Below are 17,186 nucleotides of genomic sequence, written 5' to 3'. Positions count from 1 at the left end.
TGCATTTCCAGTTGCATTGAAACTCACTCCATTTAAGCTGCCTCTCTGGAAACGTGGAAGGAGGCAGCTGTGCAGCGGTTTTGCCACTGGGTCACAGAGCTAAAAGCTATCAGAGCTAAATATAAGAAGCAAATAGGAGTATTGGAAGAATGTGAAACATTCCAGACAGGCTAAAAATGCCACATTTTAAACACCCTATTATGTACCAGGAGGAAACGAACAAGTTTAGTAAGGCTTTATTGAAAGGATCTTTTATCCAAATGGGGTTGGCTGTAAAATGTTATTGGTCTGAAAAAGATGATTAATTTTAAGTAGACACAGGCTACGCTCCTTGCCAAACCCAGGTCATTGTTGATTACCATCTGTTTCCAGAGTCTTTCCAGAGTTGCTTTTCATAGCAAACCTAACCTAGTTTCTCTGCTCTGGTCTGAACCACACAAATTGTAGTCTTATTCTGGTGTTTGGAACCATTGGGAAAATGCAGGACTAGCCACCAACACTGCCACATGGGCCAGGCTTGTGGTCCAGCCAGTACATGACTGATGTCAATAGTTTGACATCACCTCTCTAGCCATGTATACCTGCAGCTTAGGATAACACTTCACACACCTGATAAACTGAACTCTAGTTTATGAAAACTAGTACATAATGAATGTATTGGTCTTCAAGCTGATGCAAGACTATTGTTTTTGAGAGTGAGTTTGGATGAATGGTGGGAAATAAGACTAGGGTGCAGGAACCTGATGTGTTCACTGGCAGGCCTTAAAGCAGAGTTTCCTCTTCTCCCTGGGCTTATGAGAAAACAGTGGACCCGCCAGCAACAACTCTAGCCGCCTGAGAAACAGTTTCTATCCAAATTCGATTTTGGTTTTAAACGCAGTGTAAGGAGTCTCTATGGGAGTATACTGTATTTAAAAATGGGGTATCAGAGTTTTTAGGGGACTAACCAGGTTGGGATAGCTGGCTTGTTGGTTTTTGAATGTCTTATTATTTTAATGTTGTACTTAATCTTGTTTTTAAGTTGTATTTTAATCAATTGTTTTTGTACCTGGTGTTAGCCGCCCTGAGCTTGGTCTTGGCTGGGGAGGGCTGGGTATAAATAATAATAATAATAATTATTATTTAGATTTTTTCAATTTCTTTGTTCTGTATGGGACAATGACAATAAAGATTATCGTATTGTATTGTGATAGTACAGTAACAAAACAGTACCCAAGGCTGATCCAAGGGCAGAGTCTAAGTCAGCAGCGTCACAACAAAGTGTCATGCAAGAGGCACAATGGGAGCAGCCCATGGTCAGTCACCCTTGGTCAGGTTTGGCACAGGCACGACTTCCATTCCCAAGCAGGCCAGAGAGCTGGTACATAGACATTGTTCCTACAGCTCTTCCAGCCCAGCACTGCGGTATTTGGTCTGGAGCTGCTGGAATCATCCCCAAACCCTCGCAGACTCCTATCAGCTCCCTTTTCTACAGAGGTCTCATTGAAAAGAAGGTCTTACTCCTAAGGAGACCTTTCATATAGTTGGACACTTCTCCCGATTGGTTGGGTTTCCATCTGGCGTTTTAAGGTGCCATCTTTCCCTTAGGCTTGGGACCCATTCAGCCTTAATGTCAGAGGCTGAGCTCACTCTGGGACTCTCGTCACAGGATCCTGGCTCCTTTACCTCAGATGGAGCCTGACCTAGGGCTTGATTTACGGCCTTCTGGTCTTCCTCTGTTGAGGACTCCCCTGGCTAAGACATGACACAGTGCTGGACCTCCACATTGCTGGTGGTCATGTTGCCTGGGGTTGAAGGGAGAGTCCAACATCTGAGAGGCCACAGGTTGCCCATCCCTGCCCTAAAGGTATCACTTCCAGGATTATAAGCATTTCAGCACTCGAAGAAGAGACATTTACAAGTTGGAGGGTCTTATTTTGCAGTGCTTTGACATCATTTGACAGTCTTGAGCCTAATAGCTCAGTCGGTAAAGCATGAGACTCACCTAAGGTTTGTGGGTTCGAGCCCCACTTTGGGCAAAAGATTCCTACATTGCAATGGGTTGGACTAGATGACCCTCATAGTCCCTCCCAACTCTACAGTTCTGTGATTCCACAATTCTAATATCTTCCTTTGAAAGCATCAGGAGTGGTCCTCTAGGAATTGCTGGATTGCAGCTCCCATCATCCCTGACTAAGGGTCAGGCTGTCTGGGGCTGATGGGAGATGGAGTCAAACAGCAAATGCAGGGCTACAGATTTCCCATCCCTGAATGTGTACACAGCTTTGCTTCAGCACATTCCTTGATGTTGCTTCAACACCACAGTTGCATTTCCCATCTCCATAATATCACCCGAGGCTATCTTGCGCTGTCAGAAGTTGATTTCTTTCTCCCCCTCTTCTTTCTTTCTAGGAGCTCGCCAAGAGGACACCCAGTAAACATGCAGATTATCAGGCGGTGCAGAACGCATTACAGGCAATGAAAGCAGTGTGCACCAATATCAATGAGACCAAGAGGCAGATGGAGAAGCTGGAAGCCCTTGAGCAGCTGCAGTCTCATATTGAAGGATGGGAGGTACGATGACTGGAGGAGAAATGAGCCTGCAATCTCGCCCTCCAGCTGTTTTGGGACTGCAACTCCCATCATCCCTAGCTAACAGGAGCAGTGGTCAGGGATGATGGGAATTGTAGTCCCCAAACAGCTGGAGGGCCAAGTTTGGCCATCACTTCTTTACATGCTAGTGTGCATGAGTAAATCCCATTGAACACTATGGAACTTACATCCAAGTGCATATGCATAGTTTTGGCTGCTTGAAATGGTGGCAGGTTTTTGCAAATAGTACATTCTGTTTTTTGAAATGTCATGTATGGATTTCCCCCTCATTGGTCTTAAGTGATGTATAGTAAGATTAAGTGGCTGTAAAAATTACACTAGAAAGTTTTTAAGGAGAGCTGTTTTCTTAAATAATTTTTTTCTAAAAGTACAGCATTCCATACAAATTTTGACAGGCAAAAATTACCATTGCACTAAAATGTACTATTCGTAAGATACTAATAAAAGTAGAAAATGAAGATTATTCATCAATTGGAAAATATTAATTCTATCTGAGTATGTATTTCAGAACCATTCTAGGTAAAGAAAAAAAGGTAAAACCATTATATCAACCATTATATAATATAATGATATAACCATTATATCAATGATATAACCAATTATATCAGAACCATTATATCAAGCACCAAACAGGGCAAACAAACCAAATCCCTGTAGAAAACTATATACACTATCTCTAAAATGAATTCTAAAGTTAAATTTAATAATCTTAAAATGATCTTTATTTTACATAAACATTCATTTATTTATGGAATATATATATGTGTTGTGTGTGTGTGTTTTGCTAATATCAACTACATTCAAAGGCGGGGGAGCTTTTTTATGTGATCAACAGAATCACCTAGGGTTCAGCGTTAAAAGAGATAAAGAACAGGCACTTAGATGATTCTTTGTATGGAAAAAAGGATGAAACTGCGGTGCATGCTATTGGCCTGGGGTTCTGTTTGCACAAGGCAACCTCTGGCAACCTGGTGCCTTCCAGGTGTTTTGGACAACAACTCTCATCAGCCCCAGCTAGCACATGGGGAAAGCTGGTATAAGTAAGTGCACTGATGGGATGATAAAAGAAAATAAAGACCTTTCCAATTTGCAAAAGATTGTTCCCTGCCTGATTGCCTAGAGATGCTTCACCACAGGAGACCAAATGATTGGCTATTTATAAGCTTGACAAAGAGGGGAATTTAGCAGAGATGCCTCTTGTGATAGAAGCTAGTAATCAGGGGTGCAGCCTTTAATTGAAATTCAATTAAAAGCCTTCTTTATAAGCTCGAAAATGCATCCCGAATTAAACAGACTTGATTTTTAAAAGTGTTGCATGGCTTTTAGAAGCATTGGTAAATGCCAATTTAGGAGTGGCATTCTCTTCTTCTTTCGAGGGGGAAATTTCTCTAGTTCAAGGATGGACAACCAGATGTTGTTGGATAACAACCCCCATCATTCCTAACTACTTGATCATGCTGTCTGGGGCTGTTGAGAGTTGAAGTCCAACAACACCTCAAGGGTTACAGATTTTTCTTCCCTGCTCTCATTCTAAGACAGAGCCTGCCACAGTCTATGCATGTAACATCTAAAAACAAATAACCCCCCTGAAAGTGATTGCTTTAACCATATACAAATTTATGCATACGCATTTAAAAATATGATTAATGAAAATGTATTTGATCAGTAGAAAGTATTTCTTTGATCAGTCCAGCTAGTAAGGGATTCTGCAACCGCTTGGCGGATGTGGAAGTTGGACATCTGTAGCAGAGGCTGTTAGTGGAAGTAGAGACTTTAGGGAGAGAAGAGTACGTCTTTTATTCTACTATATGGTGCTGTGATTGCTAAATGACTTCATGGATGTATTGGTGCCGGGAGAACAGTGGGCCTGACAGTTAAATTATCCAGCCTGATGGTTGCCAGCTGAGGATTCCTCCGCTGAAGCCATCTTTCAAGAGGTCATGTAAACTTCCTCATATTCAGACTATTGGGCGTACTCCACAATTGCCGTTGTTGTTTTGTTTTAAGGCCTGCTCATTTTTCCCTTCAAAGATGTTCTTGGCATCCAACTTGAGCCACTTGAACAGCCCAAGATATCCAGCTGTGTGTGTGTTTTTGGATAGCCAGCTCGGCAAACAAAGCTCTGAGGCCATGTTTAGTGCAGCGAGACTCCAGGCTCAGTTGTAATACCATTCTGGACTTGATATGACTTGGGGCTTTTGAGGGGGGTGGGTGGTAAGTTGGGCTGGAAGTCTGAAACCTCAGTTGCCATTTGCCAGGACATCCATGGGAGGTGGTGTTTTATTAAACAAAACCATGATCAGGCTTGATTTTGTAGGGTTGAAATGTGCCGCAGTGAGCATTCTGGGAACGAAAACTGTTTCTGATATGTTTATTGGTGTTATTTTACAAAAAAAAGAGCTGTCCACTGTAATTCATTCTATTACTTGGAGAGTTCAAAAGGTAAAATCAGCATTTGTCACCATTAAACAAAATCATCAGAGTGTACATATAAGTTTGCCTCTATTAGGAGTTTATCTTGGGTCGATGTAGTTTTGAAATTGTTGTAACCTGCAGGTGACCTAGGAATATATAGGCAAAGGCCTTCCAAATGTTGTGTTTGCATAATAGTCTGATTGCTTTTAAAAATACTTTAAAAGGTCTGCAAAACAAGTTGCAAAGATGTGTAGGTATGTCTGTTGCCCTGGGAGTTAATCATAGTAATTAAATCTTTCCTACTCCTTTGCTTTCACTCTAATCATCTCGTCCTTTTGCCTCACTTCGAACATGATCAGGTGCTAGCACAGCCTTCCCCAAGCTGGTGCCCTCCAGATGTTTTGGACTACAGCTCTTGTCATTCCCAGTAGGAGAAACAGAAACAGAAAATTATTTACTGATGTGGCAAAGACCACAGAGATAGCAGCAGCCAACCTCTCTGGGAAGCGGCCACTACCAAAGAGCCCTCCTCTTTAACATTACCTTAATCATTCATATTTAGGCTTTTATCCTCCTCAGAGTAAGCCCACTGAAACAAATGTGGCCCGATTAGTGATGTCCATTAATTTAAACAAGTCTGTTCTGAGCAGAACTAACATTGGATACAACGCTTGATCATTAATATTAAAATGGTGATCTACAACTGGCATAGGCAAACTCCGGCCCTCCAGATGTTTTGGAACTACAGTTACCATCATCTCTAGCTAACAGGACCAGTGGTCAGGGATGATGGGAATTGTAGTCTCAAAACATCTGGAGGGCCAGAGTTTGCCTATGCCTGATCTACAAGGATGGGAAACAGTTAGACAGTTTGCTACAAGCAAATATGTTGGGACCCAGTGTGGTATAGTGATTAGAGGGTCGGACTAGGACCTGGGAGATCAGGGTCCAAATCCCCACTCACTGGGGCTTTGAAACTCACTGGGTGTCAGGGACTGTGCTGAGGAGGGCTGCACTGAGGTGGAATGGTGGGAGACTCCCCCCTTCCCCTCCCCCTCCCCCTTATTGGGACCCTGGATCTTCCCAGGAACAGGAGGACAGTATAGATTTGGAACAGTGGTTTGCAGAGGGACATAGTTCAGAAGGCAGAAGCTGGGAAATACTGGATGGGGAACAGCTAGGAGAAGAAGCACTGGGAGAGAGAGAGAGTTAACAGATTCACTGTCTCTGGAAAGCATTTATCCGCTCAGCCCAAGGTCAAAAAGAGCTGATAAGGTGGCAGCGCAGAAAGCACCGTGGTTACGAGCTCAGGTTACAACATGTGGTAGTGACGTGGGTGACCAGGGAGGAAGTGGGTGGAGCCCTTAATTGGGAGCACCGTCATTCCTAGGAAATGGATTCTTTATTCTCTCGCTGTGATCCTTAAAGTTTCTAACTGGTAAGAAGACCCGTTTTCCTTTGTTCTGCTTATCTACTGCCAAAGGGGGGGGGAGGAAGCTGATTCCCTGAAGCCTAACACTGAGTGACCTTGAGCCAGTCACTGACTCTCAGCCTAACCTACTTCACAGGTTTGTCGTGGGGATCAAAAGGGGGGGCATAATAATAATGTATGTCACCTTGAGCTCCTTAGAGCAGAATATGGGATATAAAGAATATGGGATATAAATGCAGTATATATATATCAGCAAGAGCACTCATTTAGAGTTAGAGGGAGGTATTTGTGGCACAGTGGCTTTGAGGCTGAATTGTGAACTAGGAAGCTCCCAGTTTAAATCTCCTTTCTGCCATGAAGTAGTTTTAGACGAGCTACTATTTCTTAGCTAAGGGTTTTTGAGATGATGTATATATAGCACACAGCACTCTAAAGTTCTATATAAATGATGGTTATTATTACTACTCTTATTAGATTTGTTGAATTGTCTCTACTTTGTCCTCCCATTACCATTCAGCTGCTGAAAGTGTGAAACTGATTCAAATGTGGGCGCAGTGAAAATGGAAAGGAAGCTATTCTGCTGACAATGTGTGTTTCACAATCCCCCAATGGATCTCTTTTTTATTCTTCCCAGAAAGACATCAGTAGGTCAAATTATCTCATTCACTTCCTTAGTCTGGTATGAACAGCAGATAAGGAAGTCACTGTTAGCATCTCCCTCCCTTCTCAATCACACCACAAAGCAAGAAATATACATACAAGCACACAAACAACACATTTCTCTCTTGTGAAATGTGTTCGCCAGGTGATTTGCTGGGTGTTAGACACTGCAGCTTGGAGGATTACCTGTGTGTTTCTGCCCTTGGGAAAGCATAGCAAATGTACAAAAAAACCCAGCTGTTTCATTGGATCTGGTAAAATTTTCATTCCAGTAGTTTGGAGTAGTCATGGAAACTTTGCATCCGTTTTTCACTTATGCCTATTGACTGCATTTGCATGAAAAAGCAAACCATGGTTTGCTGTTGCATGCGTGAGCAACCTCAAGCTCCTGGGCTCCTGCCTCCTCTTCTCCCACACGTGCAGGGAGATTCAAAGCTTCCTTTCCTTTCCTTGTTAGTGTTAAACCATAGTTTGCTTCTGGATCTAAATGTGTCAAACCATGGTTTGCAAAAGCCACAGTTTATCCAAATATTAAGATAATAATCAGGACCTTCACATTTGTGGAACTCTCTGCCCTGGGAGGTCCAACTTGCCTCCTTTTTTGTTGGTTTTCTGTTACCTTTTATATATTTGATTTTGTTTCGGCAAACCTTTGGCCTGACTAGAGTGATTTCCCCCCCTTGCTCCCTCAAAAAATGTCTTTTGTCGTTTAAAGCAAGAGCAACAGCAGCAGTATAATTTTGCTTCTGTTGTTTTTGTTGGAACTTTATAATTATTTTACTGCTATGATTTGTTTTCTTATGTTAGGCTAATTGCCTTGAATGCTGTGTTCTGAGTGGAAAAGGAAGATACAAAACTCAAAATACAAAATGGCATGGTTTACAGTTGTACTGCAGTGTCTGAATTTATATGGTGTACATACTGTACAACACCTGGCTATTGAGGTGTGCAGCAAATAGCAGGTCAGGAGGAATTAAAGAACCTTTTAATGAGGGTGAAAGAGGAGAGCGCAAAATATGGTCTGAAGCTCAACATCAAAAAAACGAAGATCATGGCCACTGGTCCCATCACCTCCTGGCAAATAGAAGGGGGAAAAATGGAGGCAGTGAGAGATTTCACTTTCCTGGGCTCCATGATCACTGCAGATGGTGACAGCAGTCACGAAATTAAAAGACGCCTGCTCCTTGGGAGAAAGGCGATGGCAAACCTAGACAGTATCTTAAAAAGCAGAGACATCACCTTGCCAACAAAGGTCCATATAGTTAAAGCCATGGTTTTGCCAGTAGTGATGTATGGAAGTGAGAGCTGGACCATAAAGAAGGCTGATCGCCGAAGAATTGATGCTTTTGAATTATGGTGCTGGAGGAGACTCTTGAGAGTCCCATGGACTGCAAGAAGATCAAACGTATCCATTCTTAAGGAAATCAGCCCTGAGTTCTCACTGGAAGGACAGATCGTGAAGCTGAGGCTCTAGTACTTTGGCCACCTCATGAGAAGAGAAGACTCCCTAGAAAAGACTCTGATATTGGGAAAGATAAAGGGCACAAGGAGAAGGGGACGGCAGAGGACGAGATGGTTGGACGGTGTTCTCGAAGCTACAAACATGAGTCTGACCAAACTGCGGGAGGTAGTGGAAGGCAGAAGTGCCTGGCGTGCTCTGGTCCATGGGGTCACGAAGAGTCGGGCACGACTAAACGACTAAACAACAACAAATCCACCCTCACAGGTTACTCTCTCGCTTGGACAGAGAGAACACACACACGCGCGCGCACACACACAGCTTTTCCATAGGGTCATGCCCAAAGCTGGATGCAGTTGGGTCTTGTTGAATTTGCAGGATATCTTTTTTTTAAAACTGCCATCAAGTTGAAGCTTTCATTGGTATATATTGACTTCACTGCAGAATTCACAGATCCTATGCTTGCCAGCACCATCCCTCAGCTTTTAAAGTGTGCTGACACTTCTTATCTCCTTTACTATTGTGCCCAGAATGGAGGTGAGGGGAGTCTGGGGTCCAGTCAAAATTCAATAGGGAATGGAGGTATATTCAACTTCTGAGACACATTTATCGGGCAATTCTTGAAGACCTTGGCACGGGTGCCAAAATAGCTATCAGTGGCTACAAACCCAGGTGGCCGTGCTCTGCATTCATTCTAATGGGCAGTATGCTTCTGAATTTCACTTGCTGGAAATCACAGGAGGGGGAAAATGCTCTTGTGTGCAAGTCCTACCTGCGGGTTTCTCATAGGCATCTGGCTGGGTGCTGTGGAAACAGGATGCTGAACTGAATGGACCACTGTTCTGATCCTGAAGGAATCTTCTTATTGGTGGGTGCACTGCCACCCATTGCTGTTGCGTTCGCAACCCTGACCTGGCTTATTAAAAAATGGGAGAATGCTTAGCTCTGACGATCGCTGAGAAACCACATAAAAAGGGGACATGTAGCATCTGTTTTACTGCAGTAATGTCACCTTGCAGCCCTTGAGAGACGGATGTGATAAGCATATATAAGAGTGCTAAGTAGAATTGTTGATTACCACTTCAATTAGAGGGTGAATTGATGACACTGTGGTTTTTTTTCTGCTTAAGGGATCCAACTTGACAGACATCTGCACCCAGCTCTTGCTCCAAGGCACCTTGTTAAAAATCTCAGCGGGAAACATCCAGGAGAGAACCTTCTTTCTCTTTGATAACCTCCTCGTTTACTGCAAGCGGAAATCCAGGTGAGCGCACCTGTCTGTGCTGCTTCTTAAGTTCCATGATTCTTCTGAAACACAAAGAGAGAGAGAGGACATAATTGTGCTATGCTATCTCTGGGTGAAAAAGGAGAGAGCAGCTAACACTCGTGCTTCCTTAAGGAAGACCCACCTCATATTTTGAGCACTAGGGCTGTAGACATACATGCTGATCAGAATCACAGAGCCTGCTGCTGTGGCATTCGTCATTAAAATGATGATGCATTGCAGAGTCAGCTCTGTGCTGGAGGTGAGGTTTACTGCCGCAGGCCTTCTCAGAGCAGGTGGGTTTGCAGGAGCACCGGGAAGCTGGGCACATTGCCAATGACAATTTTGAGGTTTTTCCAAGCATGGCGTGAAGGGACGCAGAGGGATTCCGGTGAATACCTTAGGCAAAGAAAGCAGATGCAGAGAGGGAGGGAAGGGGGAACAAACAGGTGCAGTGTGCATAAAACAAGGAAGAGGTACAGCTATATCATTTGTGAAAGTAATGCTTTTTTTTCCCTTTTGCTTTCCCTTAAAAAAAACCCCTCCAACCAATATAAGCTTTTGCTATCTTTTGAAAGAGTTGGGAGCTGAGATTTCAACAGCCACTTCACCAACAAAAGCTTTGCTATAGTTAGCAAGGATTGATACTGACAAATTTCCTGATCAGTTTTTGTATTTCTACCTTTTCTGTTTTACCATGGTGTGTCCTTTGTTTTCACATTCAGCTACTCATGTCCTCCTTTATCTTGAACTTATTTTCCCATTCCCCTAGACCACATGCCACTCACTCTGTTTGCTAACCATGAGCACCTTACAATTAATTCTTCAACTCCTAACATCCTTCTTTCTGACCCTGCCTATACTCTTTCCCTTATTCTTTGAGTCTTCCTGGTTCTGTTTGTAGTTCGAGTTCATGAAACCCCTCCCTTTCTGCAGGCAGTTTTCCCGGAACACTAAGTTTTAGGAAACAAAATGTTCTGTTGCCTTTTGAGAGAGTGCTCTTGTTTGTCCAGAGCAGGCATCAGTGAGCAACTTTTCTATAGTTTGGCTTGGAGTCGGATAAGACGGCTCTGACACTTTCAGCTCCCCGAAGAATCTGTGTTTATATTTCCCTAATAACCATAGCAAGCACTGCCCAGTTCTCCGGAATCTGATTTTCATTAAAAGCTAGGAGAGTCTGCAGCATGTTGCCTAATAGTGAAGGATATATTTAGACATGGCAAAGCTACTTTAATTTTTTGATGGTTCATCTGTCTGGCTGCTATTTAAATTCTGATCCAGAATGGAAATAAATGTCTGCCCACTTGTAGTAGCTGTCCAGCTGCAAGCCTCAACAAGTGACACCCTAATAAGATGCAGTACTGAGAGATGGAGCTTTAACATTATGTTAATAGGATGCAGCTTTCCCCTGTTGTAGCTGGGAGCTTATGCTTTCACTTAGGCTGATTTTTAGTTATCTTGCAGCCTGTCATCCTTCAGACATCCCACTCTGAGGCCTCTTTCACAAATATCCACAACATTAGGCATATTCAGGCATTCGCATGCTCAAAGGGTTCAGGGGGCAGGGGGGCAGATACATTCTCATATGCACCCTTCCTACCTGACCACTCCTCAACCTTCCCATGTTGCACAAGGAAGGTCCCCATAGGGCTTCAAACAAACCATGGTCTTAGTCATAAATAGTAAACAGGATTCTGGGCTAGATACACTTTGATCTCAGAGTCCTCTTCTTCTTATGTGATTAGTTCATGCTTTTAGCACCCGTAGCATCCAGGACTGCTGCCTAAATCAGCATTCCTCAATGTCCTCCAGATGTTTTGGACCACCAACTCCCATCAGCCCCGGGCAGCATGTCTCTATGACATCAGGCCTTCTCCTGTTGATGCGCTGTACATTTGTGTCGCAACTATTCATGTGACGTCTGCCATTCTTCCCCCTGTTATTCATACTTTCTGCCACAACAGAAAATGTCACAACATAACTTAACTTGAGCAGGTTTAGGAAACTGTATAAATGTAGGTACCATGCATTAAACTTACAAGCTACCCAGTTCAAATGTTCTGGGGGGTGTATATGCTAAAATAATACAAATGCAATAAAGCACAGTGTAAAATTGGCAGAAAAATCATTGAAGTATGAGCCACAGCAGATCAATAAAACCCAAAGAAACCATGCAGCACTGATCAAAATCAGCTACATTATATGCTGGGATGCCTAGACACATAAAAAAAAGTCTTTGCCTGGTACAAAAGATGGGGATGTTAGAATTATTGTCAGCCAGATGAAAGTGAGAGCAGTTTACATGGCCTGAGAGTCATGGGGAATGTGACAAGCAGTTTGATGAAGAAAACATATGTGAGCTCTACACTAAAGGCCACCAAGCGATGTCTTTGCATCAGAACCACCGGAAGGTTGAAAATTTATTACAAAAGTGATAATATGGCCGCTCATTGGGGACGGGGGCAGAGTCACTGTTGCTTACTGGAAGGGATCAGGGTGAGGTGATGGGGAAGTTGGAACAGTGCAAACACACCAGCAGGACCACTGGATTGGCTCCGCTGCTGTGTTTGCACCACATCAATCTCCCTGCTGCTACACCCCTCACCTCTCCCTCTTGCTAAGCAGCAGCAACTCATCTGCTGGGAAGCTAGCGTAGTAGCTCTGCCCCACCAGGTGACCCTCCTCTGCCTTCAAGAGAGTAGCTCTGTCAATCTTGAATGACTTCCCCCTCAAGCAAAGCAAGGAGAAACTTCGGAAATTGCCTTATCCCAAACCAGACACTTTGTCTGTGTAGCCCAATGCTGTCTGGTTGGCGTTGGCTTTTCAAGGTCTTGGACAGATATGCCAGGGATTGAACCCAAATCCTTTTGTGCCCCAAACATGCGGTCTAATACTGTGCTATGGTTCCTCCATTCAGAGCACTAAAGCTTAGGAAGTGAAGCAGTTTCATGTTGCTTAAAACTGACAACATGGTGCAGCTTTTATTGACGTGTAGCCCAACAGAGGCTGCATGCCTCATTGCAGGAATTGATGCATTTGTTAATTGAGTTGTTGCATACCCACAAAGAGCTAAATATAACATAATTGGCATGCAGATTTTTTTGTTTAGTGGGGCAGACCTATTATCCCGCATGTCAGCTAGATTGAAAGCAAGATACACGGTATCAGCTACTTCCCTCTATTTTGAGGTTGTACTGGCAACATTATGAATCAATCAGTTCACTTGTGCCACACTAAATTAACCTGCAAAACAAGATTGCTTGGCATGTTTATAGGCTAAAACTACAGTAAAAATGCATACAAGCATCTTTAAAATGTGCAATGAATTTTTAGTCCACTTCTTGATTCTGAAAACTTGGGGATGAATGGCACATTCCAGAGGGATGGTGAAGAAGTAGAATGAATGCGTATTTGTGGGAGAAGGCACTATTAAAGATAGTAAAAAAAGCACATTTCTGTTTACATAGTGAACAGACATTTTTCTTAACAATACTTTTCCTTACTGCAGAGTTGCTGGGAAAAAGACATCCAAACGCACCAAGTCCATCAATGGCTCCCTCTACATCTTCAGGGGCCGAATAAACACGGAAGTCATGGAGGTTGAGAATGTGGAAGATGGGACAGGTAAGGAACAAAGAACCTTTTCTCAGAGAGAAGAGAGGACAGTTGCCTTCTTTATTGGATAAAACAAGAGTAGGCAGACTTCAAGCTTTGTGATATCTCTGTTAGTCCTCTACCCCCTGTGGTGCAGACATAGACATAATAAAAGAACAGGGTGCCTCTCAGCTCAGGGATTTATATTCAATACCAAAATGGAGCTTAAAGTCCTTTCACACAAAAATCAATTTCTGCTTTTGTTTCTTGTTTCAGCAGCCTAATTTGAGGGACGGAGTAGTTGTTGCTATCATTAAAGAATTGGGAATTAGAATGCAACGGCAGATCCTAGTCCTACCTTCTGTCCATTCCTGGAATAAGAGGCAATGGGCCTTATATCCTCACCTTGCTAGCCAAGTCTCATAACTTTGGATGCCTCAATGTAGAAAAGGGCATTTGTGTGTCCTTTATACCTATTGCAAAGTCTGTTGACCGACTTGAAACATTTTGTAAGACTTTGTTAATAACTGGATTTGAAACAAACAAACAAACAAACAAACTAAAGTGAACCTTTTTTGCTGTGTGAATAGAGAGCAACACCTCCCTTTCCTTCCCCACAGCTTGGCATGCATCTTGTTTCAACACTACTTGGCCTCAGCATGTGCTGAGTCTCACTCATTGTTGAGAGGAAGGGAAGGGTACCACGTCTATCTGGATGCTCTTAATCATCATTAAAAAGGCTTGCTAGCTGTAGCAGTAGGTGGGAGGGGAGGCTTGCTAGAGTATATGGAAACTCCCAAGAAGGATCAGCCAACATCCCTTATCAGCAGGTAGTTTTACTGAAGGGTCACTTTGAGAATATGCTTGAAATGTGGAGGGTGACAGGTCAGAGCCTGCACTGCCATGTTTCCATTTTGGAAGCATGATAAAATCCAGTGTTCATTGCAATTGTGGTCTTCAGTCCCTGGCTCAGTTGTCGTTAATATCACCGGAGAGTATCCCAGCAGGAGACAGCAGCTTAGAAATGCTGATGGAGCTTTCACAGCAGATACAATTTGCTGGCTCTGACATAAAGAGAAATGTCCAGTGTGGTCTGCCAGGTGCGCATGCCAGGTGAGTTACTTTTCCATGAAGGCTCAGGACTTTCCACTCACAGTCTTGGTCGTACTGTTATGTATTTGCAGCCGATTACCACAGCAATGGTTACACGGTGACAAATGGCTGGAAGATACACAACACTGCCAAAAACAAATGGTTCGTCTGTATGGCCAAGACAGCAGAGGACAAACAGAAATGGCTGGATGCTATCATCAAGGAAAGGGAACAGAGAGAGAGTAAGTTATTGACTGGTTTATTTTATGTGCTGTGTGAATAATGAGACTGACTGTGTATGTGTCTGCGATTGCGGGGTTATCCATCTGAGAGAGGAACAATTATGGTTTCTTCAAGTGTCTGGGGTCGGCTTCTTAATGCATAACGGCAAAAGGAGAGAGAGTTTTTTCCACTTGCGAAGGAGCGATTTCTCAGTTCAGTCCTTGGGCACTGCAGTTGCCCAGGCATCAGCATAGTTGCAGGAGTGACATTGCCAGCTCCTTTTGTGCACCGAAGTATTTTAAAGCTCTGTATTTACTAAATCGATTTGCAAGGCTCCAGTTTATAAATAGAACCCATAAGGAAAATAAGACCTTTTCTCAAGCGTTGATGTCATTTCTCTTTCTTCTGAAGAGAGAACCTGTATCGTTCTTGAATAAAATTGGCAAATGAAACATCTTATAAACATCCTGCTGGATCGTTTCCTTCCCTTTTCATTCTTAAGGTGTCAGTGGAAAAACCCTGCCATGGCAGAAGTGCTCCCCGCCACTTCCAGTAATCACTGTTGTGATTAAAATTGTTATGTCAGCATAACTTAGCCTTTATGTCTGCATCTGGGGCTACGTGGGGACTACTATATATGTGGAGCCAGAAGGGGAAGCTGGTGGACTGGATAAAGGGCACAAATGAATTCTTTCTGATTCTGGGCAAGACGAAAAAATTATAATCAAAGTGTGGTAAGAAAGTTTTCTGACAGTTTCACTCCTTTGGGGGAATCTGTTTTCCAGTGTTGGACTATATGACCTTTGCAACTCTACAATTCTTTGATTTTATGAATAACCTATAATAATAGTTGTTCGACATGTAGTACAAGGGAGCGCATATTAAAGAGTAGCAAGTTAACATGAAATCCAAGAACATCTTTTTTTAATATGCCTTGTCATGTGTGAGGAGTTGGTGGCTAGCCAATGGCAACAATGAAAGCAGCTTCGGTACAGGAAGCAGCCCTTGCATGGATGAAGGATGCTTCATAATTTCTGGCTTGATGCATTTAAGAGAAAGAAAGTCCTGCAAGGCAGGCAAATCAAGGGTTCTCAGTCTCTAGAAGCAGGGCTGAAGAATCTTCTCCAGCCCAAGACTGCATTCTCTTCTTGGAACCCTTGCAAGGGTCACATGCCAGTCGTGACCAATGTCAGAGGCAAAAGTGGGCAGAACAATGAATGTAAATTTTACCTTTGTGCAGTAGGGTAGTTCCTACATACAGCCCTATTGCCGTTCTATTCTCCATCCAGACAAGCAAGAGGCATTTTCAGAGTTCAAGGTCAGTAAGTTTCTGAAGTAAAAAGGGAGGAGAGCAGCCCCTTGGGCTCACAATAAGGTGGGGTGGGCAGTAGGTGAAGCTTTGTGACACTTAGACTACAATCCTATGCCATCTTCCCTGGAATAAGCCCCACTATTGGTTCTGAGTGGACATGTGTAGGCTTTCCACTGTTAGTCAAACTATCTAGTCTATTGTCTCCTCTGACTGGCAACAGAAATGTCTCTGATCCTTGCTATCCAAGATAAGTTAACTGGATCACTAATCCAGTCAAACAATATCATTTATCTAATATCGCTTAGCTGGAGATGTCAGGGAGTGAACTTTGGACCTTCTCCATGCAAAGCGTTTAGCGTACCACAGAGCAATGGGGATTCACGTAGTCTCCAGCAGGCAATTTTTACTCGCCAGAGAAGAGCAATCAATCAGTTAGATTTTAGAGGCAGATATTTCAGGCCTTTGTTGAAAAGCTCCTCCATCTGGATTCATGCACTTCCAGCATCAAGCCGTTATCAGTGCTGAGGCAAGAAAGATTGGCTTTGTCCTAAAACCAGCTGAGTAGGGGATGCATTGTAATCTTTTGCTTACTTCAGAACTTGGGGAATGTGATGATGTAGCCACAAATGTGTCCTATTACACAGGCTGCTTTCTCTCCCAACCTGACTTTGCAAATTACCTTTGGCAGAACTTGTCAGCAAGTATATTTGACTAACATCGTGGTATGGAGGAAGATGGCAATCAGCCAGGATGTTTGCCCTGCCAAAATCTTTTCACCAGGCATCGGATCATGAAAACAAATGAGGGTTCTGCAAGGCAAAACATTGCAGATTCTTATTTCTCCAGGCAGAGCATCAAACATCTGAAATCTGTGCCACACAATGGATTCTAGTGTGGTGAAGATTATATGGTTCTAGTTTTCATGTGTCAAAGATCTTGTGAAGCAGGCAAAATAGTATGTCTGGGTGTTTATTGGGTGACTCTTTTCCTTTTTGCTTCAAACCTAAAAATGAGAGAGGTTTTTGGCCTATTGATTATTTTTCTCTTCCCCTTTATTCCATCTAACCTCTGTAACCTTCTGAATTACTTCAACATGCTTTTGGTATGCTCATCCTGAGTGACACAGTCAGGGTTGACCTAAGTA

General features: G+C 43.1%; 1 protein-coding gene across 1 annotated transcript in view; it reads left to right on the top strand.

Moving 5' to 3' along the window:
• Window positions 1–17,186, top strand: part of PREX1 (phosphatidylinositol-3,4,5-trisphosphate dependent Rac exchange factor 1) — a 223,706-nt gene that overhangs the window by 131,125 nt on the left and 75,395 nt on the right. Inside the window, exons 6-9 of the mRNA XM_053394201.1 lie at window positions 2,392–2,553; window positions 9,689–9,822; window positions 13,331–13,446; window positions 14,601–14,750. Coding sequence (XP_053250176.1) covers window positions 2,392–2,553; window positions 9,689–9,822; window positions 13,331–13,446; window positions 14,601–14,750 — 562 coding nt within the window. The remainder of the gene's footprint in view (window positions 1–2,391; window positions 2,554–9,688; window positions 9,823–13,330; window positions 13,447–14,600; window positions 14,751–17,186) is intronic.

This window comes from Podarcis raffonei, chromosome 6 (genome assembly GCF_027172205.1).
Source record: "Podarcis raffonei isolate rPodRaf1 chromosome 6, rPodRaf1.pri, whole genome shotgun sequence".
Taxonomy (NCBI): Eukaryota; Metazoa; Chordata; class Lepidosauria; order Squamata; family Lacertidae; genus Podarcis; species Podarcis raffonei.
The sequence above is the reverse complement of the archived record's forward strand: the minus strand, read 5'-3'. Positions and strand labels throughout refer to the sequence as shown.